Source organism: Leucoraja erinacea, chromosome 30 (assembly GCF_028641065.1).
Source record: "Leucoraja erinacea ecotype New England chromosome 30, Leri_hhj_1, whole genome shotgun sequence".
NCBI classification, from domain to species: domain Eukaryota; kingdom Metazoa; phylum Chordata; class Chondrichthyes; order Rajiformes; family Rajidae; genus Leucoraja; species Leucoraja erinaceus.
In genome coordinates, this window is record NC_073406.1 from 15,225,259 (window position 1) to 15,248,030 (window position 22,772).

General features: G+C 48.5%; 1 protein-coding gene across 2 annotated transcripts; it reads left to right on the forward strand.

Moving 5' to 3' along the window:
• Window positions 1-832: 832 nt before the first annotated feature.
• LOC129711681 (probable pleckstrin homology domain-containing family N member 1) lies at window positions 833-22,143 on the forward strand. 2 transcript variants are annotated; one of them, XM_055659508.1, is made up of 13 exons: window positions 833-1,748; window positions 1,849-2,062; window positions 5,690-5,759; window positions 8,671-8,727; window positions 9,461-9,607; window positions 10,285-10,371; window positions 11,781-11,847; window positions 13,011-13,144; window positions 14,530-14,676; window positions 16,772-16,858; window positions 17,982-18,057; window positions 19,415-19,491; window positions 20,537-22,136. In XM_055659508.1, exons 2-13 carry the CDS (start codon window positions 1,977-1,979, stop codon window positions 20,618-20,620), a joined length of 1,119 nt encoding a protein of 372 aa, XP_055515483.1. In that variant the 5' UTR covers window positions 833-1,748; window positions 1,849-1,976; the 3' UTR covers window positions 20,621-22,136. The 2 variants fall into 2 exon arrangements, with proteins under 2 accessions (XP_055515483.1, XP_055515484.1); XM_055659509.1 differs by lacking the exon at window positions 14,530-14,676 and having other exon boundaries at window positions 20,537-22,143.
• Window positions 22,144-22,772: the final 629 nt, after the last annotated feature.

Genomic DNA, 22,772 nt, shown 5'->3' on the forward strand with positions numbered 1-22,772 from the left:
TGAGGAGTTGTGAACGGAATTGGACATTATCCAATGTAGGACGTCCCCTCCTCCGACCTTCTGAGGGAAGTCAGGTCATCACATCCGGGAGGAATTCCTGCACCAATGTCCTGGGCTATGATTCATACTCCCACACAAAACGCAGGAAATCCAGGGAAGCCATGGGCAGAATTCCCCTTGATGCCAATTGACTTCCATTTTTATGTTTACCATATTACCTGTTCACCAGGGGTTGGACAGGCTAGATGCAGGAAGATTGTTCCCAATGTTGGGGAAGTCCAGGACAAGGGGTCACAGCTTAAGGATAAGGGGGAAATCCTTTAAAACCGAGATGAGAAGAATTTTTTTCACACAGAGAGTGGTGAATCTCTGGAACTCTCTGCCACAGAGGGTAGTTGAGGCCAGTTCATTGATTATATTTAAGAGGGAGTTAGATGTGGCCCTTGTGGCTAAGGGGATCAGGGGGTATGGAGAGAAGGCAGGTACAGGATACTGAGTTGGATGATCAGCCATGATCATATTGAATGGCGGTGCAGGCTCGAAGGGCCGAATGGCCTACTCCTGCACCTAATTTCTATGTTTCTATGTTTAAGAGGAAGAGGTGAAGAGGCAAAGTTTAAAGGAGAATGTTTAGTTTAGTGATACAGCACGGAAACAGGCCCTTCAGTCCACCGAGTCCGTGCGAACCAGCGATCATATCGTACACTAGCACTATCCAACATACTAGGGACAATCTACAAACTTTTCCAAAGCCAATTAACCTACAAACCTGTACGTCTTTGCAGGGGGGCAGGAAACCGGAGCACCCGGAGAAAACCCACGCAGTCACGGGGAGAACGTACAACTCCAAGATACGGGGTAACTTTCTTATGCAGACAGTGGTGAGTGCCGGGAATATGCTGCCAGTGTTGGTGGTTGAGGCAGATACGATAGCGGCATTGGCGAAGCTTTTGGACAGGTATGGAGACATGCAGGGAGTGGGGTAAATATGGTAGGTAAGAGATCATCTTGGCATCATGTTCGGCACAGACTTGTAGGCTAAAGGGCCTACTCTTGTGCTGTACTATTCTACGTTCTACGTTCTAATTCCAAAGACTCAAAGCTCTCCGAGAAAGACAATGCCATCCTGTCTTAGTCTCAATGTTATTCACATTATTCCCTTTATCATGTATCTGTACACTGTGGATGGCTCGATTGTCATTTTGTCTTTCCGCTAACTGGTTAGCATGCAACAAAAGCTTTTCACTGTACCTCGGTACACGGGACAATAAACAAAACTAAAATTTAACTCAAATTCAACGGACAGCCCGTCCTCTTTACATCGTGACCCCTGGGTATGGACCCTCCCACAGGAGGAAACACCTCCCACTTCCACCCCACCAATGTCCCTCTGGATCTGGAGCTGCCGGCTGCCACTGGTGGCGTGGCCTCTTGCTCTGGGGTTTTATATCGTCCAACTGTGCTACATGGAGATGCGACTGGATAACCACGGACAAAGAGTCTATGGATCTCTGGAGGCCTTGGCCAATACTGAGAGGAGCTCGGTGTATGAAAGTAACATAACATTTACAGAAAGCAGATTGCGTAAGCTCTGGGCTAGCTTACAGCCAAGCGGAGTCAACGCACCAAACAGGAAAACACCAAACTGTGTTAACAGGAAGCTGAGACAGAAGAAGTTCCAGACACACACACAGGAAGGAGTGACATTAATACGCTGCACCCTGAGCCATGTTCCAGCGAGATTATCGGTAAAATTCTTCACTTTGGAAGGATCTCCACGTCTTCGCTCAAGGAAGCAAAATGATGCATTTGGGAAAACTATTTTTTTTGTTGCTGGTTTCTTTGCAGAACGTGATTGCTGGTTGTACTGCGACACCACGCTGAGTGGCGCAAGATGTTGTGGAAAGTTTAGGATGTGGAAGTGAAGCTGGCGAGTGGATGTGAACACTGAGCGTGCAGACCAACGTGCTGTAGACATGGGCTGCATCAGCGTTACTCCTCGATGCTGCAAAACCACCAATGAGCAAGAACAGGAGGACCTGGTCCAAATCCCAAGCACCAGGTATGCACCACTTTCTGCTCTCCGTCAGTCTGAGCCTAGGCAGCACGTAGTCACCAGCACAGCATAACCACCCACACACTGGAGGCATGTGATGGTTCAGGTTCTCGGTTGCACAATTTGGCCCTGTGGCTTCTGTAATGAAAGGGTGATGTGCCTGGGCACACTAGGGGTGCAGGTGTGCAATGTGTCACACCTGCCCTGGGTGTTCACCCCTGCCTTGCACTTTCGGTAAAACGCAACCTCAGGTGCAGATTCAGTTCCAAGGAAAGGAGGTGGATAACCTTTCACTTCTCCATCCAGTGTTCCCGAGATGTCCACATGCTACGGCTGGTATAAAAGGGCTCACATCCCTCGCTCCTGGCAGTATCGAACTGAACACTTCAGACAGGACCAGAGTTTCCTGCCTGCCTTACACTCCCTCCCTGGACTAGCTCATGAAGCAAACCCAGGAATTAGCTCCCTCTGGCACTGGATCCTCAACTTTCTGACCCTCAGACCTCAATCAGTGAGGATAGATGCCAACACCTCCTGTACAGCAATTCCCTACACCAGCGCCCCACCAGGATGCCTCCTCAGATTCAGATTCAGATTCAGATTCAATTTTAATTGTCATTGTCAGTGTACAGTACAGAGACAACGAAATGCATTTAGCATCTCCCTGGAAGAGCGACATAGCAAATGATTTGAATAAATAATAATAAGTGTCCGGGGGGGGTGGTGATTGGCAGTCACTGAGGTACGTTGTTGAGTAGAGTGACAGCCGCCGGGAAGAAGCTGTTCCTCGACCTGCTGGTTCGGCAACGGAGAGACCTGTAGCGCCTCCCGGATGGTAGGAGGGTAAACAGTCCATGGTTGGGGTGAGAGCAGTCCTTGGCGATGCTGAGCGCCCTCCGCAGACAATGCTTGATTTGGACAGACTCAATGGAGGGGAGCGAGGAACCGGTGATGCGTTGGGCAATTTTCACCATCCTCTGCAATGCCTTCCGGTCGGAGACAGAGCAGTTGCCATACCATACTGTGATGCAATTGGTAAGGATGCTCTCGATGGTGCAGCGGTAGAAGTGAGGAGACAGATGGACCTTCTTCAGTCTCCTCAGGAAGAAGAGACGCTGGTGAGCCTTCTTGATCAGAGTTGAGGTATTGTGGGTCCAAGAGAGATCATCGGAAATGTTGACTCCCAGGAACCTGAAGCTAGAAACACGTTCCACCTCCGTCCCGTTAATGTGGATGGGGGTGTGCGTGCCGCCTCTGGACTTCCTGAAGTCTACAATGAGCTCCTTGGTCTTCTTGGAATTAAGGGCCAGGTTGTTGTCAGCGCACCATGCTGCTAAGTGCTGGACCTCCTCCCTGTAGGCCAACTCATCGTTGTTGCTGATGAGGCCAATCATCGTTGTATCATCTGCATACTTGATGATGGTGTTAGTACCATGTACAGGTGTGCAGTCATAGGTGAAGAGGGAGTAGAGGAGGGGGCTCAGCACACAGCCCTGTGGAACGCCGGTGTTCAGGGTGAGGGTTGAAGAGTTTCGTTGCATTTCGTTGTCTCTGTACTGTACACTGACAATGACAATTAAAATTGAATCTGAATCTGATCTGAGAGTTGATTAGACTGGGGTCTGTTGGTTAGAAAGTCCAGTATCCAGTTGCAGAGGGGGGGGTCCTCAGTCCCCTCTTATACTTTCTTTACACTCATGACCCCACGACCAAATTTGACTCCAATTCCGTCTACGAGCTTGCCGACCACAACACACTGGTGGGCCGAATCACATCAATGACGAAACGGAGTACTGGAAGGAGGGAGAGTACTTAGTAGCATGGTGTCAGCACAATAACCTCTTCCTCAATGTCAGCAAAGACTAGTTAGTGTCTTCAGAAGGCATTGTGGAGTTCATGCCTATTAATATTAATATTAATATTGGTGTTAATATTACCAATGATCTGCCGTGAACAAACCACATTGATGCAACAGTCGGGAGGGCACACCACTGCATCAACCTCCTGAGGAGATTGATGAAATTCGGCATGTCTCCTGTGACTCTTGTGAACTTCTACAGATGCACCATAGAAACCTTACTGTTCACACAGAGAGTGGTGAATCTCTGGAACTCTCTGCCTAAGAGGGTAGTTGAGGCCAGTTGATTGGCTATATTCAAGAGGGAGTTAGATGTGGCCCTTGTGGCTAAGGGGATCAGGGGGTATGGAGAGAAGGCAGGTACGGGATACTGAGTTGGATGATCAGCCATGATCATATTGAATGGCGGTGCAGGCTCGAAGGGCCGAATGGCCTACTCCGGCACCTAATTTCTATGTTTCTATGTTTCTATGTCGGATTGCATCATAGCTTTTTAAGGAACAAAGTTGAGATGCTATGTTACAGTTGTGCAAGATGTTGGTGAGGCTGCATTTGGAGTATTATGTTGAGTTTTGGTCACCCTGCTATCGGAAGGATACTGTTGAGCTGAAAAGAGTGCAAAGAAAATTCACGATCACGTTGCCAGGACTGGAGGGGTTGAGCTAAAGGGAGAGGTTGGGCAGAATAGGATTTTATTCCTTGGAGCGCAGGAAGCAGAGAGGGGTGATATTCAACAGGTGTATGAAATGATCAGGCATACACATAGGGTGAATGCACAGAGTCTTTTCCCTGGGGTAAGTGAATCAAGAATATGAAGGCATAGGGTTAAGCTGAGAGGGGAAAGATTTAATAGGAACCTGAGGTGCAACTTTTTCATACAAAGGCTGGTGGGTATATGGAACAAGCTGCCGGATGAGGTTGTTGAGGCAGCTTTTATAACAACATTTAAAAGACATTTGGACAGGTACATTGCTCTGACAGTTTCAGATGGATCAGGACCAAACACAAGCAGGTGTGACTAGCAGATGGAGCATCTTGGTTGGCAAGTTGGCAAGTTGGGTTTAAAGGCCTGTGTCCATGATTTATCACTATATGACTCTACCCAAGACTGCAAGAAATTACAGAGAGTTGTAGATGTATCCCAATCCATCACACCAGGCTTCCCACCATTCACTCCATCTACACATGACTTGGAATAGCAGCCAACATAATCAAAGACATGTGGCTTCTTCTCTCCGCTCCATCTGGGAGAAGTTCCATTGGCCCGATTGTACGTACCCCCAGACACAGGAATAGCTCCTTCCTCTCCATTATCAGGTTTCTGAACAGGCCTTCCATAAGCTAGGATACTGTTTGATTCACCTCTACCCCATTAACGTTAGAGGACTTGGAACTGATGTACTACAATTCCAGATGTCTCAGGAACTGATGCATTACAATGCGCTACAATGCTAAGAGTTACAGTATATTCTACACTCTGTATCTTCCTCTTTGCACTATCTAATTGTACTTGAGTTTGAACTGATTGTATCTATGTATGTTACATCTATTTGGATAGCATGCAAAACAAAGCTTTTCATTATACCTTGGCTCAAGTAGCAATAATGAACCTAAACCTACATCTAAAGCACCCTCCCTGCAACTTCAGCCCAGCTCTTTCTTCCCCAGACCTGGGGAAGACTCAGTGATCTGCAACATTTTTTCTCTCTGCTGCCCGAGTGTTTTTACTCCAGGAACATTACACATTGTTTGATTTGTCCCCTTCCTTCCTGAAGACGTTCTTCCCATCCAGTGACTGAAAGAGCAGCTGCCTCTCCTCCAGAGCTGCACAAGCTGATAGACCAGGTAGGTGATCTTTCCTGCCTCCGCTTTCTCTTCAAACAGGCTGAACTGGCATCTGGGGGCTGAGTTCCGGAGACACACTCCGGCCCCAGACCTCTGCGGGTGTCACGAACATAGGTCTGATGGGACTCCATTCCAAGGCCAGTGTTCTGAACCTCAAACTGACCTCCTTCAGTCAGGATAGACACAAAGTGTTGGAGTAACTCAGCGGGTCAGGCAGCATCTCTGGAGAAAAAGGATGGGTGGCTTTTGGGGTCAGCATCTGCGGTTTCTTTCTACATTCCTTTGGCCAAGGCCGTTCATATCATTGTGTCCATTTGCTCACTCCTTCCCGGGCTGGTGGGTGGACGGAGCCCCGTATTCTGGGTGCTGCGGTGTAGGCCAGGGGGCAGCTCCTGGTCACGGTGCCTGACTGGAATGTGAACCGTGCAACATCTCGGGCTAATGCTTCACAAGAGGAGCATTCTGAAACATCAAAGATTTCCTCCAGTCTGTACAAAAGCACAGCTTCACGCTGATGCTCGAATGCTTCAGTTTTGTTTTGTTTAGTTTAGAGATACAGCATGGAAACAGGCCATTCGGCCTCTCGAGTCTGTGCCGACCACAATTACCCATACACTAGGTCTATCCTACACATTACAGAGTATTTACAGAGGCCAATTAACCTACAAACCTGCACGTCTTTGGAATGTGGGACAAAACCAGAGCACCTGGAGAAAACCCACATGGTCACAGGGAGAACATACAAACTCCACACAGACTGCACCCGTCATCAGAATGGAACCCGGGTCTCTGGTGCTGTAAGTCAGGCAACTCTACCGCTGTGCCACTGTGCTGCCCCTCATTCAAGAATCTCAAATGAGCAGAGCAGAGATGGATGTGGAATTAGTGCAGGGAAGTGGGATTAGTGTCGATGGGCATGTTGGTCAACAGTGCCACCTTTAAAATGCTCCGTGGATCTGGTCTGCCTTTAGCCGGACATGACTCCCAGTATCTCAACAGAACGAGCACGTTTAGAGCAGCCAACCCCATTCAGCCTGACTCCTTCACTTCCCTCCTACAAGCAACATGGTACTGTGCTCTTCTCGACTGAGTGACCATAGCTTCTGCCGCAAAGACTCCACCAAGCCGATCCTTCATCTGTTCGTCTGCCAATGTCCCAAACCTCCGCCCAACTTAAAAAACACCCCTGGAAACCAATCTCCCAGTACCCAGACTACCAGCAACCAGTCTCCAAGTAACCAGACTACCAGTAACCAGCCACCTGGTAACCAGCCACCTAGTAACCAATCTCCAAGCAACCAGTCACCCGGTAACCAGTTCTCCCAGCAAGGCCAGCAAAACGGGATGGTGAGGGTACCAGCCCATTCAATGAAAACACAAATGTGTAAGGCTGCGTTATTGGTGGGAGGGAGGTCTACTCAATATCCAGACTCAGCTCCAAGCAGAGTGGTTCTCCCAGGTCTCAAATCACCTCCACCCTCCCCACACATCAGACAAGACCTGTAGGATCTCCCGGTTGCTAACCATTTGAACTATTCAGGTCAGGTCGGGGGGGGGGAGTTCCCCCCACCACGGGTACCATGTAATTAATCCCGTGCTACCCGTTCCATGGTTGGATAGTTGGCGACTAAACCGTCTCCCCCACCTGGTTTGCCAGGTGACGAAGGGGCTGTGGACCCCCAGCAGGACCAAAAACAAGACCTGCCAATGGACGGATGAGCTTCTAGCGAGCAACGGCCATCCACACTTCAGTAGAAGTTGCAATCACTGTCGTACACTGCATTGTAAAGAATGATGATGGAGCACACACCCACCAAAATCCTCTACTTCCAGCGGCAGAAGTCCGCAGGAACAGGAGGACAGAGATGTGTGGTGCGTCTGTCACCGTTCCTGTCGGAAACCAGCACCACTGCGTCGCTAATGTTTTCAACGATGATGAATTAATGAACTATCCTTCTCGTTCCATTACCAACCTTTCTGTCCAGGGCTCCTCCATTGTCAGAGCGAGGCCACACGTAAACATATTATGTTTGGGCAGCTGATGACCCAATGGTATGAACATTTCATTCGCCAATTTTAAGTAACACCATCCTCCCACTACCCCCCCCCCCCCCCCCCCCCCCCCCCCCCACCCTCTCTCTCTTTCTTCTGTCCCGCCCATGCATTTCACCTATTAACCCTCTTCCCCACACCCCTCCACCCCGCTACCAGGTCCCCTTCCATTTCCATCCCTCACTCTGGCTTTACATTTCATTCTGTTTTTCGTCTTATATTATATGGTTATAAGGTTATATTATATGGTTATCTGTCACACATTTGTCTCATTTTCACCTCAAGCATTTATCCATCCTTCTGTAAATCACCCCCCCCCCCCCCCCCCCCCCCTCTATACACTTGTCATAGAAACATAGAAAATAGGTGCAGGAGCAGGCCATTCGGCCCTTCGAGCCAGCACCGCTATTCATTGTGATCATGGCCGATCGTCCCCAATCAATAACCCGTGCCTGCCTTCACTTGCCAAGCTGACCCGGTACCTCTGGTTCTGCCCCCACCTCTTCTCCAACTTCTTCCATCCTACTACAATCAGAATCAAAGAAGGGTCCCAACCTGAAACATTGTCTGTCCATGGTGCCTGGCTTGTTGAGTTCCTCCAGCATTTTGTGTTTTGCTGAAGATTTGCAGCATCTGCAGTTCATTGTGTCACTGTACTGGCTGAAGGAGAGTCTTGACCCGAAACGTCACCTATTCCTTTTCTCCAGAGATGCTGCATGACCCGCTGAGTGACTACAGCTTTAGGTGTCTATTTTCGGTTTAAACCTGCAAATGCAGTTCCTTCCTACACTCATTGTGTGTGTTTGGCTTTTGATTCACTCTCCAGTGTAACTGGTTTATCTTTCCCATCTGTTCCCAGAGTCAGTCCGCCGTGAGTAACCATTTGTTTGAGGAGCGTCTGGAAGAACTGTCTGGGGTAAGATCACCTTCGAGGCGAGTGGCGTTCAGCAGGTTGAGCCGGACCCTGTTACAACGAGCGCAGTGTAGGCAACAGTACTGAGGGAGTGCACACTGTGGGGGGGGGGGGGGGGGGGGGGGGTTGGGGGGGGGTAGTACAGTGAGAGTACTGAGAGGTGGTGTATGCTGAGTGAAGGGCAGCACTTAGGGAGCACCGTGCTGTGGGAGGGGCAGTTCTGAGGGATTCCACTATGAATTCCTTCAGTGGAAATGGCTGAGATCTATGAAATATCTCCGAGTTGATGCCGTAGCAGTTACTGTCCAACCTGCCATCAACTTTTCCCATCCACAAGAGCCAACTATGTCCTTATGCCATTCTAATTGCCGTTATTTAAGTTTAAGAGCTAGTTTTCGGCCCCAATGTTTCACACTAGTTACACCTATCTATGTTGCCGTCTCTATGATTGTGTGTCTTGATTGCTCTATATATATCTATATCTATATATATATATATATCTATATATATATATATATATATATATATCTATATATCTATATATCTATATATCTCTATATCTATATCTATATCTATATATATATATATATATATCGAGAGAGCATACCACCTCTGTCACTCAATCATCTCAGAGTGATTGATATTCCTGTATATAATGAACCCATTCATATTCAACTGAATGCATTAATAAGTGCAACATTTACTCAGTCCCATATTGTACTTTGCACTGTTGCAGGTTGAGTTGCTGTGGGGAAAGTCTCGCAGAGACCTGGAGAAGATTGTCTGGACAGAGCCCATAAAGGGCTGGGAAGGAGAGGACATCAGCCGTCTGGGTGAAATCGTATGGTCGTCCTCGGCCCTACTTCACGATCAGTACATGGAGGTAGCAGCCCCGGCTGAAAGACCTGGCATCTCAGCAAATCTCTCCCCTGGAAACCCTAGAGCAGGGAGGGTTACACTGTGTAGATAGCAGACCTGCTTTTACATAGAACCCATTGCATCCTCAGAAGCCACCACAAGAATCACAGGCATTTTACACACAGAGCAGTCAATGTGAGCCGAACCCTGGAGGGGGGAAGAGGTGGGGATAGTGCTGGGGGTGGGGACATGTCAGTCTGACCTGGAGCAAGTCAGTCTGTGGGGTGAGCTGACCTCATCTCCCCATCACCCAGGCTGGTGGACAAGGGTCTGAAGAAGGGTCTCAACCCAAAACGTCATCCATTCCTTCTCTCCAGAGATGCTGCCTGACCCGCCCAGTTACGCCAGCAATTTCTGGCTAGTGTAAGGGTCAGCTGCCTTGTGGGCACCCACTCCCCCCCCCCCCCCCCCCCCCAACCCCCCCCAACCCCCCCCCCCCCTCCTCATCCTCAGGCCAGATGGGTTTCAAGATTCGGCACTGAGTCCACGGGGATGGGTGAGAGGGTATGAGGTTGGGCAGAAGACGGGCGGGCATGACCGGTGACAGAGCTCATGTTAAGCTGGCAGGATGGCGGCAGGAGCGGTCTCCAGCGCGGGGTCAATGTCCGCGCCTTGATCCTCACACCTGCTCTCATGCTGCAGGCGGAGACGAGGAGGCACCTGGTACTCTTCCCCTTACACCTGCTGATCCTGGCTGTGGACGAGGAGGAGCAGAGATTCATCTACCAGGTAAAGGCCCCGTCACACTTCCCCTCGTCTGAAGGCACAAGCTGACCACTTGTTCACGTAGGTCTGGACGGTTTCTCAGCCACAGGGGTGAAACAGGTCACTGATGCTCAAGAAACATAGAAAATAGGTGCAGGAAGCCATTTGGCCCTTCGAACTACGTACTGCTTCCTCCCAACACCGCCATTCCCCAATGCTACCGTTGCTCTGACTGTCCCCGCAGTTCGCTGACTTGGTGGTCCCCCCAACACTGTGGTTCCCCCCCACACTGTGATTGCACCAACACTGCAGCATCCGAACAATGGGGTTCCTCTGCATTGCGAACCTTGAACTGTGGTTCTCCCAATGCTTCAGTTCCCAAATGCTATGGCTCCTCAACGCTGTGGTCCGCCCAATACTGTGGTTTCCCCCAACACCACAGTTCCCCCGACTCTGCAGTACCCCAACAATGCAGTCCCCCAAAGCTGCGGTTCCCCGACAATGTGGTCCCCCAACACCACCACCACCACCCCCCAATAATATTACGGTCCCCCTGACACTGTTGTTCCCGAACTCTGCGGTCCCCATGACAGCATGGCCCCCGACACCGTGGTCCCAACACTGCGGACCCCCCAACACTATGATCCCCATCATTGAGATTAGACAAAACACCGCAGTTCCCCCGATACTGCTGCTCCCCAATGCTGAGGCCCCATGACTTTATGGTCTCTCCAATGAATCCTGCCAATGCTGTAACCCCCCTATGCTGCAGGTGGCCAAGGAGCCATATATGTAAGACCAAACGTGTGTAAAAAGGTCATATATCAGCATTCAAAAGAGAAGTGGGATTCTGTGCGTGTGAGGCAGGTGTGAAAGTCGTTCAGGTGTTTGGCAATAACTCGGGTAGGCAAGGCGTGTGCAGCAGGATGGAAGAATGCAGATATGTGTCGGAAAGAACTGCGAATGCTGGTTTAAATCAAAGGTAGACACAAAATGCTGGAGTAACTCAGCGGGACAAGCAGCATCTCTGGAGTGAAGGAATAGGTGACGTTTTGGGTCGAGACCCTTCTTCAGACATCTCGACCCGAAACGTCACCCATTCCGTCTCTCCAGAGATGCTGCCAGTCCCGAGTTACTCCAGCATTTTGTGTCAAAATGCAGATATATAGTATGTGCGCATGTATGTGTGTGCAGGTGCCTGGGAGGTGTGTAGGTGCTTTGGAGGCGTGGAAGTGTGCAGGACATTTGCAGGTGTGTAGGACATGTGTAGCAGCATTGAATCCCCTTTCTGACTTTACTACAAATGAATCGATGACCGAGAAAATAGAATTTTGCCAAAATAACAGGAGGCAACGAAGGCCCAAATGTAGCGAAGGTCATTCCATGCTGAGGGATGGCTGCCCCCTTCACTGACTCTCCTCCTTGTTTTCCAGGGTCTGTTGCCACTTTCTGGGATCTCGGTCAGAATGTTATTGAAGAACAACACATTTGAAATTACGGGTGAGAATGGTTAAGGGGCTGCTCTGGGGCACGGTAGACTGGACACAGCAGACTGGACACTGGGGCACAGTAGACTGGACACAGCAGACTGGACACTGGGCACCAAACACAGGATGTGCGTATGTGTGTACGCACATGTGTTTGTGTGCATGTGTGTGTGTGTGCACTGATGCTTATAGTGCCTGGAATACTGGGGGTCTTCTCAAAGTGTTCTGATCCAACACTCCTATCCCGGGGTGACAGCGGGGGTGAATTGGTTCAAGGTTAAGGACAGGATTGTGACAGAGGCAGAGGAAACATTGGGATGGGTGGGAGTTAGGTTGGAGGGGCAGGGGTAGAGCCACTTCAGGCCTGTGTCAGGAGCTGGGTGAGGAGGAGAATGGGTTGTCCTTGGAGCACCCGGTGAGGCAGCAGGGGTGTGGGGATGGGAGCAATGGTCAGTGCATAGAAGACCGGTTCGAGGTGCTGGGGACACTGGCAATGATGGACTGGGCTGTGACCTGAGCAAGCTCTTGCGAGGAGCCCCCAGTTAGGAGTGAGTGAGCTCCTCAGGCCTGAAGCAATGGGCAGGTTGACCCTCCAATGAACAACGTGCAGCAGATTCGCTCTCACAACCCTGCTTGCACAGACAAAAGGTGCGTGGCATCAGGCATGCTCCACCTGGACTGGAGGCATCTGGTAACTCCATGTGGACCGAGAATCCAGAACCCAGTCCAGCATAATCTCAGCCCAGCAGAGCCAGTGGGCTTGTGGTCCCATTATGATTGGGTAGCACACAGACAGGTTCTAATACACAGTTGTGTTCCTGAACCAGATATTCTTCCATTGCAGACACCAGGAAATGCAGATTCTGGTTTACAAAAGAAAGACACAAAGTGCTGGAGTAACTCTATAGGTCAGACAGCATCTCCAATGAGCATGGATAGGCGAGGTTTCAGCTTGGGATTCGTCATCAGCCTGAAGGAGGGCCCGACCCAAAATCTCACCTATCCTTGTTCTCCAGAGATGGTGCCTGACCTGCTGAGTTACCCCAGCACTTTGTGTCATTTGTCCAATGGAAACCTTTCCCACAGAAGAAGTTACCCTAACTTGGCATGTATGCGACTCCACTGGGGAACAAACTTCCACTCATTCCTCTATCTGTCCGGGTTTATTTCTCGCAGGGTCAATGTTCGACTCCAGGATAATAATGTGTTCAAACGAAGAGGAGTTCAAAATATGGATGGCTCATTTGCCAAGAAGAGTTAAGAAGGCTTCTCTATATCGGGCACATAAACAGCACAAGCTGGCTATGTTGGTAAGCAATGAGCAGTCTAATTGGATCAGATAAGATTTGAGTTGAGTTGAGTTTATTGTCACGTGTACCATGGTACGGTGAAAAAATGTTGTTGCGTGCTAACCATTCAGCGGAAAGACAGCACATGATTACAATCGAGCCATCCATAGTGTACAAATACATGATTAAGGGAATAATGGAAATAATGTTTAGTCCAAGATAAAATCCAGTAAGCCTGATCGAAGATGGTCTGAGGGTCTCCAATAAAGTAGATAAGTAGCAAGCATTGAGATACCAAGCGTTGGGTCTGTATTCCCAGGGAAAGGGCGCATCTGAGGTCCAGTAGAACCAGGATGCCAATGCTGTAGTTTTGATTAAACTATCAGTGCCCAGTGTCAGTGCCCAGGGAGGATTAGTCATTCAGTGCCACAGGGTCACTGTAACACAGCGCCTGTGAGGAAAATGGGGAGAGAAAGGGAATGCTCAAAGCCAAGATAGAGATCGATGGGAGGAAACTATTGCGTGTACAGTCACTTCCTTCAAAAATGTTATAACTCAACCTGAGAGGGGTGAGAAAGGGAAACAGACCAGCAATGTGTGGCAGAGGTCGGGAGATCACAGCCTGAGGCTGGCGTGGGTTAAATCACTCCTACTCCAGGAGATCTGGTAACTATTTTATCAACATCTCGTTGAACTGCTGGCGAGCTTCCATAGAATATAGAACAGTACGGCACAGGAACAGGCCCATCAGCCCACAATCTCTGTGCCGAACGTGAGGCCAAGTTCAACTAATCTCATCTGCCTGCACAAGATCCATATCACTCCCTCGTGCATATCAGTGTGCCTATCTAAAAGCTTCTGAAACACCACTATCATACCTCCACCACCACGGCAGCATGTTCCAGGAACCCACCACTCTGCCATCTAGTCTTTGACATTTCCACCTTGGGTGGGAGAAAAAGGTTCTGACTGTCCATCCTATCTATGCCTCTCATAATGTTAATACTTATGTGCAGAAAGGAACTGCAGATAATGATTTATACCAAAGAAAGACACAAAGTACTAGAGTAACTCAGCGGGTCAGAGAGCATCTCTGACATATTAGGTCTTTCAATAGAACTTAAATCCTTTGTGACTGATTTGCTTGAGTTTTCCATATTGCAGGGCTAGAATATTTTGAATGGGAGGTATGGAGTCTAACAGCGTGGAAACAGGTCCTTCGGCCCAATTCACCCACACCGGCCAACGTCATATTTACAGTAATCCCACTTGCTTGTGTTTGGCCCCTATTTCACTAACCCTGTCCTATCCATGTACCTGTCTAAATGGTTCTTAAACGTGCCATAATACTAGGAGAAGCCGCCTCATTTTAACTAGTTTTCTCTTGTCTGCCGGTTTACCTCAAGCTTCCCTGTGATGAAGACTGGAAACGACAGGAGCTGGAGAAGTACCTGCAGCAGAATCCTATCCAGGGCTGGGAAGGGACTCCAATCCAGCATCTGGGACACTTTGTGTACATATCCACGGTGCAAGTTCGCTGTGCACACAGTCAGGTCTAGAACTTCTTTTATTATTTGTTGGATTATGTGCTGTACATAAACAGCAGGAAGTGTGACGCAAGTCAGCACATCCTGAACTGATAATTGATTATTGTTAATTACAAATCATCAGTGTTTACTGATCATGGCAGAACATAGAAAGACACAAAGTGCTGGAGTAACTCAGAGGGTTAGGCAGCATCCCTGGAGAACATGGATAGATGGTTTAGTTTAGTTTACTTTAGAGATAGCACAGAAACAGTCCATTCGGCCCACTGAGTCTGCGCTGATCAACAATCACCCCGTACACTGACACTATCCTATATGCTAGGCACAATACACAATCTTTACCGAAGATGTTTAACCTACAAACCGATACGTATTTGGAATGTGCGAGGAAACCAGAACACCCGTGGAAAAGCCACGCGGTCACGGGGATAATATAAAAATTCTGTACAGACAGCATCCAAAGTCAGGATCGAACCTGGGTCTTCTGCACTGTAAGGCAGCAACTCTACCGCTGCACCACCATGCCACCCCAAGATGGCGTATCGGGTCGGGACTCTTCTTCAGAATAGGATAACAGAATTAGTGCAAATGGCTGATCGATGGTTTGCTTTGCCTTTGTGGATCGAAGGGCCTGTATCTTTCAATCAATCAATCGATGAATTATGCTTTAAATGAACACTGGCAGTAACAAGGACCAGGTTGGATCTCACGCATCTGCCAAAGTGAATAGACTGCTGGCCTGTTGCTTCATCTGGCTCGGATGGGACTCCAAGCCGGGACTTTTACAGAACTTTCTCTGAGACGCATTTTACAGAATTAACGTTTGTATAGTGTCAGGTGAAATGTTGCGTACAGGTGCTGGAACCAGTTGGTAACAATGCCAAAGACACCTCAGGCTGCCCTCGGTTCACTTATTCAACCAGTGCATTTGGATGTTACGGAGAGAGTTGAAGAGAGCCGGGGAGTTGTGGAGACGTGGGTGGTGGGTGGAGGGGTGGGGAGGTGGAGAGAGTTGGGGAGAGGTGGGCAAAGGTGGGGAAGTGTGGGAAAAGGTGGGGAGAGGGAGGTGGTTACCTGTGACAGACCACCGAGTCTGCTGCTAGTGAAGGCACAGACAAGATCTCCAGTGGTTGGAAACTGCAGATAGTGAGAGGAACTGTTGTCATTGCAGGGTGCAGATTGAGGGAAAGTCCAGAGTGACTCATCAAAGGTCAAACCTCGAGATTCTTCAAAATTCATGTACTTTGAAAATATTTTCACTTCCAATATACAATGTGTGGGCAACTTGTGCTCTGTGACGGGCTCTCCACCACCCACACCCTCAAATTCCGTCTGCTCTTTCTCTGATGTTGCTCTCAGCCTCCTGTTGCAGAGCCCGCCACATGATAGACCAGGACACCCCTCCCCAGCTGTGGGAAGTTAATCTGCCATTATCCTTGGTAATTACTTGAAATGCTTTCAGATCCTTTTCTTTCAGGAAGGTTTTAGCCGCAGATTTATCTTCTGTACGAGAACAAACTCAATTTTTTCCCCCCTCCCCAGAAAATACCCCAATGGTCCCGTAGCCCTTGTCTTGTCACTAACCAGTGCACAGCACTGCACCTGCACTGGGCCTGCCCTGCGCTAGTTTCTTTCTCAATCTTTCTTGCTCTGGTTCTTCCCTAATTTTCCCTTGACTCTTGACTTTCAATGACATCTGGCTCTGGGTTAGGGTTAAGTTGCCAAAGTACAGCTACAACCAATTCTCCTTTTATACCTTCCTGTGGGACACTTGGTCCTGGTAAATTTGTGGCCGGTTCTCTAGATGGACGTATACCTGGGATCAGTCTGAAGAAGGGTCTCGACACGAAACGTCGCCCATTCCTTCTCTCCAGAGATGCTACCTCACCCGCTGAGTTACTCCAGCATTTTGTGTCTACCTTTGATTTAAACCAGCATCTGCAGTTCTTTCTTACACATATACCTGGGACCTGCTGTTCAAAGCCAGTGAGGGGTCTGGTTCCTGTATTGATAACTGTTGTATTCTGTAAAACATGTCAACTCTATGCACCTAGCCGCAGCTTCACTGAATACTTTTTGACTTGCTTTTACCCATTTTCAGGCGTTTGAAGAGAGGATCATGGTTTTATTTCCAGACGATCTTGTAATACTTTCCACAGATGAGCAGAAAACAGCCGTCAAGTACGAAGTAAGTCTGCCAGCCCTTGTTTAACACCCGAGCTGAACCAGTGAAGGAGATCACCTCTGACAGCACCGAACCTAAGTCTGGAGCAGACTTTACTACTGCAGATGCACAAATGTCCATGGAAATGCAAGAGAAAATCAGAGTAAAAAAAAAACAGATTCCCTTTCCCTGCCTTTGGTTTAGTTGAGAGATCCAGCGTGGAACCAGGCCCTTCAGCCCACCAAGTCCGCACCAACCAATGATCACCCGTACACTAGTTCTATCCTGCACACTAGGGTTTTTGTAGAGCTAATGAACCTACTAACCTCTACATCTTTGGAGAAAACGGAGCACCTGGAGAAAACCTACACGGCCACAGGGAGAATATGCAAACTCTGTACAGACAGCACCCATTGTTAGGGTTAAACACAGGTCTTTGGCCCTGTAAGGCAGCAACTCTACCGCTGCACCACAGTGCCTGTTGACACTTCCAGTGTCAAATTCAAGGAGCACTAGGATATCCGCATCTTGACCCAGTGCCGAGCTGGACGTAAGGTGTGCACCTCATCGATCACAAATCCCACCCAGCTTTTGTCCACACAAACCTCCAGTACATGACCTGTCCGGCACCCCGGTAATCCCACCCTTTACTCCCCCTCCTCCCCATTGACCCAGACGCTGTTGTAATGGTCACAGCTGTGCTAAGACCTGACAGCCTCTGTGGCAGGACAACCTTCTGATCAATATCAAGTGACCACTGTTGGGAAACACCCGTGATATCGGGCAAGGATGGAGCTGGGCTCAGCTCTGCATAGTCAACCTTCGGTTTCCCCACAGCTGGAAGGCAGCCGGTGCGTGTGAAGCAGTAGCCCAGCAAGGTGGCCTGTCAGAGAGAAGCAGACCTTGTGGGAGCCATTGCAATAACTTTCTTTAAGATTAACATTTCACGGCAAGAGCTCATCTGCAGATCAATTTCTGATGGCGGTTCAGTGTTGGGTTGTTTCACTGAATGTTTGGCACCGTCCAATGCCCCGTAAAGTCAGATCAGAGTGTTCCAGAGTATCAACAACAGTAGAGGCAGTGACATGGTGGTCATTACAGCAGCAACAAAGGCACAAAGGTTTACCAGATGTTCTGTTCCACACAGGGAAGACTTCCTACTCACAGCATCAGAGCCTTGGAAAGATCTGCATGTGTGGGGCACCTTGAGTTTGAAATTAGAGGTAAATGTTTTATGTTCTATGTTCTAAATCATATAATCCCCCAAAGGGATGGTCGGCATTTCATGTTGAATCATCATCTCCTGCAAGTTAATAGTGTGTGGCCTCGGGTTAATCGAGCTTGCAGTCTAGCAGTGTCCCGTCTGAAGACATCCTATGGTTGATGAAATCTGACATGACCTGATAGCTCCATCTCTCTGATTCTCAGTTCTTGGATCTTCAGCCCCATTTCCGCAGGTACATAGTTCCTTGAAAATGTCATCACAGGTATATAGGGTGGTCAAGAAGGTACATCGGCCTTCATCAGTCAGACTATTGAATATAGACGTTGGGATCAAAGATAGACACAAAATGCTGGAGTAACTCAGCAGGACAGGCAGCAACTCTGTGGAGAGAAGGAATGGGTGACGTTTCGGGTAGAGACCCTTCTTCAGACAGGGGAGTCCACTCCCCTGACATCAGTCTGAAGAAGGGTCTCGATCCAAAACGCCACCCATTCCTTCTCTCCAGAAATGCTGCATGTCCCGTTGAGTTACTCCAGCATTTTGTGTCTATCTTTGATTTATACCAGCATCTGCAGTTGTTTCCTACACATAGAAGTTGGGATGTTATGTTACAGTTGTACAAAACATTGGTGAGGTCACATCTGGAGTATTGTGTTCAGTTGTGGTCTGCATGTTATAGAAAATATGCTTTCCAAGCTGGAAAGGGAGCAGAGAAGATCTAAGAGGATGTTAACAAGACTCAAGGGCCTGAGCTGTAGGGGGGGGGGGGGTTGAGCAGGCTAGATTTTTTTTCATTGGAGTGCAGGAGGATAAGGGGTGGTCATATAGAGGTGTATAAGATCACGAGGGGAAATAGGGGAAATGCACAGAGTCTTTGACCCAGAGTAGGGGAATGAAGAACCATAGGTTTAAGGTAAGAGAGAAAATTATAATAGGAACCTGAGGGGCAACCTTTTCACACAAAGGGTAGAGGGTGAATGGAATGGACTGCCAGAGGTAGTTGAGGCAGGTGCTGTCAAAATATTTAAAAGACATTTGGACAGTAGATGATTAGGAAAGGTTTAGAAGGATATGGTGTAGGTGGGTGCAAATGGAACTACTGTAGATGGGCATGTTGGTCAGCATGGGTAATTGGGCCAAAGGGCCTGTTTCCATGCTGGACTTAATGACTCTTTGACTCCGGAGCTGCCCAAGACCACTCTGCCTTCATTTCCTCACTGACTAAGCTGTCAGTCACCTGCCCCGACACCTCGGTCAGGGTGATGATCGATGAGGTGCTGCAGAGGTTTCACTGTGTAACATGTGTGATAAATGTGAATTGTCATCTTTGTTATTCATTCAATTCTCATCTGCAGGAGAGATGATGGAGCCAATGAAGGTCTCCTGTACCAAGCCAGGCGAATATAAAACCTGGTTTTTCAACCTACAAAAGGTATTGCCCACAGAAACTGACAGTTTTATCTTGTTTTAAGTTTGTAAATTAAACTCTGTGCAGTATTATTGTTCGGGCTTTGATCGACGCACGGTTCTGTCATTTCACAACGCAGAGATTAGAAAACAGAGGGGAAGGGAACTTGATCACTCCACAGCCTTATTTCCAGGTTTATGTGGGACCAAACTTTCTTTGTGTGTGTTGCAATCCTGGCACAGTTACTGAATCATGGATCAGAAAGGTTCAGAGAGATACGGGTCAAACATGAGCAGGTGGGACAGTGTAGATGGGGTATCTTGGCCGGCATGTAGGGCTGAAGGGCCTATTTCCATGCTGTATGACTCTAAGTATGACTCTTTGAGGTGATGGAGAATTAAGGGCCTGTCCCACTGTACGAGCTAATTCAAGAGTTCGTCCGAGTTTCCCCTGATTCGAACTCGGAGAATTACGGTAATAGCTGCTCGTAGGTACTCGGGGCTCTCGTGGACATTTTTCAACATGTTGAGAAATCTTCACGAGTCTTCACGAGCTTACCGCATTTCCCGAGTATCAGCCGTTAGTGTACGAGCCGCTGAGAGACGTCCCGAGCTCCGACGTACCCGCTACATACATTCTACGTGCTTACCACCAGTTTGATTTTTTTTTTAAACTCGGGAGAGCTCTTGAATTACCTCGTACAGTGGGACAGGCCCTTTAGGTGTTGATGGAATGGGGCATGAGAATCTGGTGTCTGAATCAGCTGGAAGGGGTAAATCCAGAGATTGTATCAGAGGAGTAATTGGGGGGAAATCAAGGGAGAACAAACAGGGATTCAGGTGCAGGGTAGTTGGGAAATTAGAGGACCAGAGGTGCAAGGTATCATAGAGTCACCATCAGTTGCCATTTCTTTCCACATGAATTAAGTATAGGAATAATTGGTCTCCTACTGATGTGACAGAACAAATAGTGTCTAACCCTACATCAGGGTAGAAGAGCAATGGTTTGTGTACACTGGCCAGGGTTTGATATCAGGGTAATGAAACAGTTTGTTGTGTTTGCTCTTCAGCCGGACTACAGCACCAACACCCTGTCTTTCAACCGCCAGCCGCCACCCAATTTGCCCAAGAAGAGGAAGAGCTGCCGTTACTAGGACCGACCTCCACTGCTCAGAACCACCACTCAAGCCAAGGACTGTTCACCCCTGGAATCTCTAGGGATTCCGAGCTTTGACCATGAAGATGATTCCATGCTTAGAGACAGCCATTGGTTGAACCCGTCTTGCTTCTTCAAAATACTGCACTGCATTTTCACTGCACTGTACCACAACTCAAAGCTAGATAAAAGACAGTTTCACCGAGCTCCTGGTCACTGTTCTGGGAACTGTGTGTGTTTGTGGGTGTTGGGCGAAGTTCAAACAAAGATAATTGTCATGCTTCCAGTAAGCGCCATCCCACACAAGTGGCGAAAGTCGCGGTGCCTCTTCCACCTGGAACACACCAACATGACCTATTTATTGTCCATATTTTCTGACTTGAAGAAGCTGGTCCTGAGCCACACAACAGACATCAGCAGAGTGTTCTCCTGCACAGCTGATGGGTCAGGGCTTTGACACAGCAACTGTGAATCCAGCCCATCACTTGTTCCAGATCGACCTGCTGAGCTCTCGGCTGCTCATTTGGCAACCATGTTCTCACTGGAATGTCACCAATGGAGGAGACAAACATCTCAACTGCCGCAGAGAAACCAAACTCAGCAACCCACAGAGACACAGATTCCAACACCCTACCAACCAAATGTCTCCAGCATCATCAGTGCTGAAAAATGTAATGTTTTATATCGAGATATTAAACTATTTGTTGATGACAATTATTCAGGCTGCAGTTTCTAAAGTCTGGTGGTGGGACACTCCACCTTTCACAACAGAAAGCATGGTGCTTGTTGCTTTACAGAGGCACTGTGCCAGAGTGATAACCAGGGCAGTGAGAGCACAATTGCTTTTAATTCAAGAACAACACCAGGTAATATTGGAAGAAAGCATAAGGGGTGACATCCCCATTTGAAATAATTTAGAACTGCTCAAAAAATTCCGCCCAGTTAGTAAGCCATGCCCTACCGCGCATAAAGCTATGCTGACTGTTCCTGATTAGTCCATTCTCTTCCAAATGAGAATGAGTCCTATTCCGAAGAATCCTCCCCAATAGCTTCCCTACCACATATCATTGGTTTAGAGTTCCCTGGATTCTGTCTAGTTTCCTTCTTAAACAAAGGAACAACATTGGCTACTCTCCATGTCCTCCAGGACTTCGTCTGTGGCTAGAGAAGATGCAAAGATCTTCACCAATCTCATCTCTTGCCTCATCACATTGAAGTCTAATCAAGTATCAAGTATCCTTTATTGTCATTCAGACTTTTCAGTCCGAATGAAATTTTGTGCCTTGCAGTTATAACATAGAATAACATAACAAAACACACAATAAACACAGATTTAACATCCACCACAGTGAGTCTACCAGGCACCTCATCACTGTGATGGAAGGCAAAAGCCTTAAAGTCCTTGTCTCTTCCCTCCTTGTTCTCCCTCTGCACTGAGGCGATCCAGGCCTCCGATGTTGTGACCCCGCTGGGTGATGGTAAGCAAGACCTGCGGCTGAATCCGAGCTCCGCGATCGAGCCAGTTCAAACTCCGCGGCCTGGGGCGGTCGACCTGCCAAAGTTGCCGCCCTCCAGTCCAGCGGACGAAACTGTTGCAGGAGCTCCGGAAAAACAGGTCACCAACCTGTGACCTGCGAGCTCCCGACGATGTCGTCCACTGGGTCTGCGGCCGAGCCTCCGAAGTCGGGTCGCCGCAACACCACCACAGCCCCGAAGTCGGCCAGCCTCGCGTTGGTAAGTCCTGGCTGGCTCTGCCTCCACAGCCTCGAGGTCGGTCCCAGTTGGAGGCCGCCAGCTCCGCCATTAGACCTCAGCGCAGGTGGAGACGGGGGGGGATACGACAATAAAAGGTCGCATCCCCCCGAAGGAAGAGACCAAACACATGTTTCTGCCACACCCCCAAACATACACCCCCCCCCCCCCCCACAAAAAAAAAAAAAAAAAAAAAAAAAACAAACAAAAACAACAAAAAAAAAAAAAAAAAAAAAAAAAAAAAAAAAAAAACAGACGGACTGCATGCGAGCCGCAGCTGCTAGGGCAGCGCCGCCAATAAAGCCCCATTAGAGACTGGATAGACTCGGCTTGTACTTGCTAGAATTTAGGAGATTGAGGGGGGATCTTATAGAAACTTACAAAATTCTAAGGGGTTG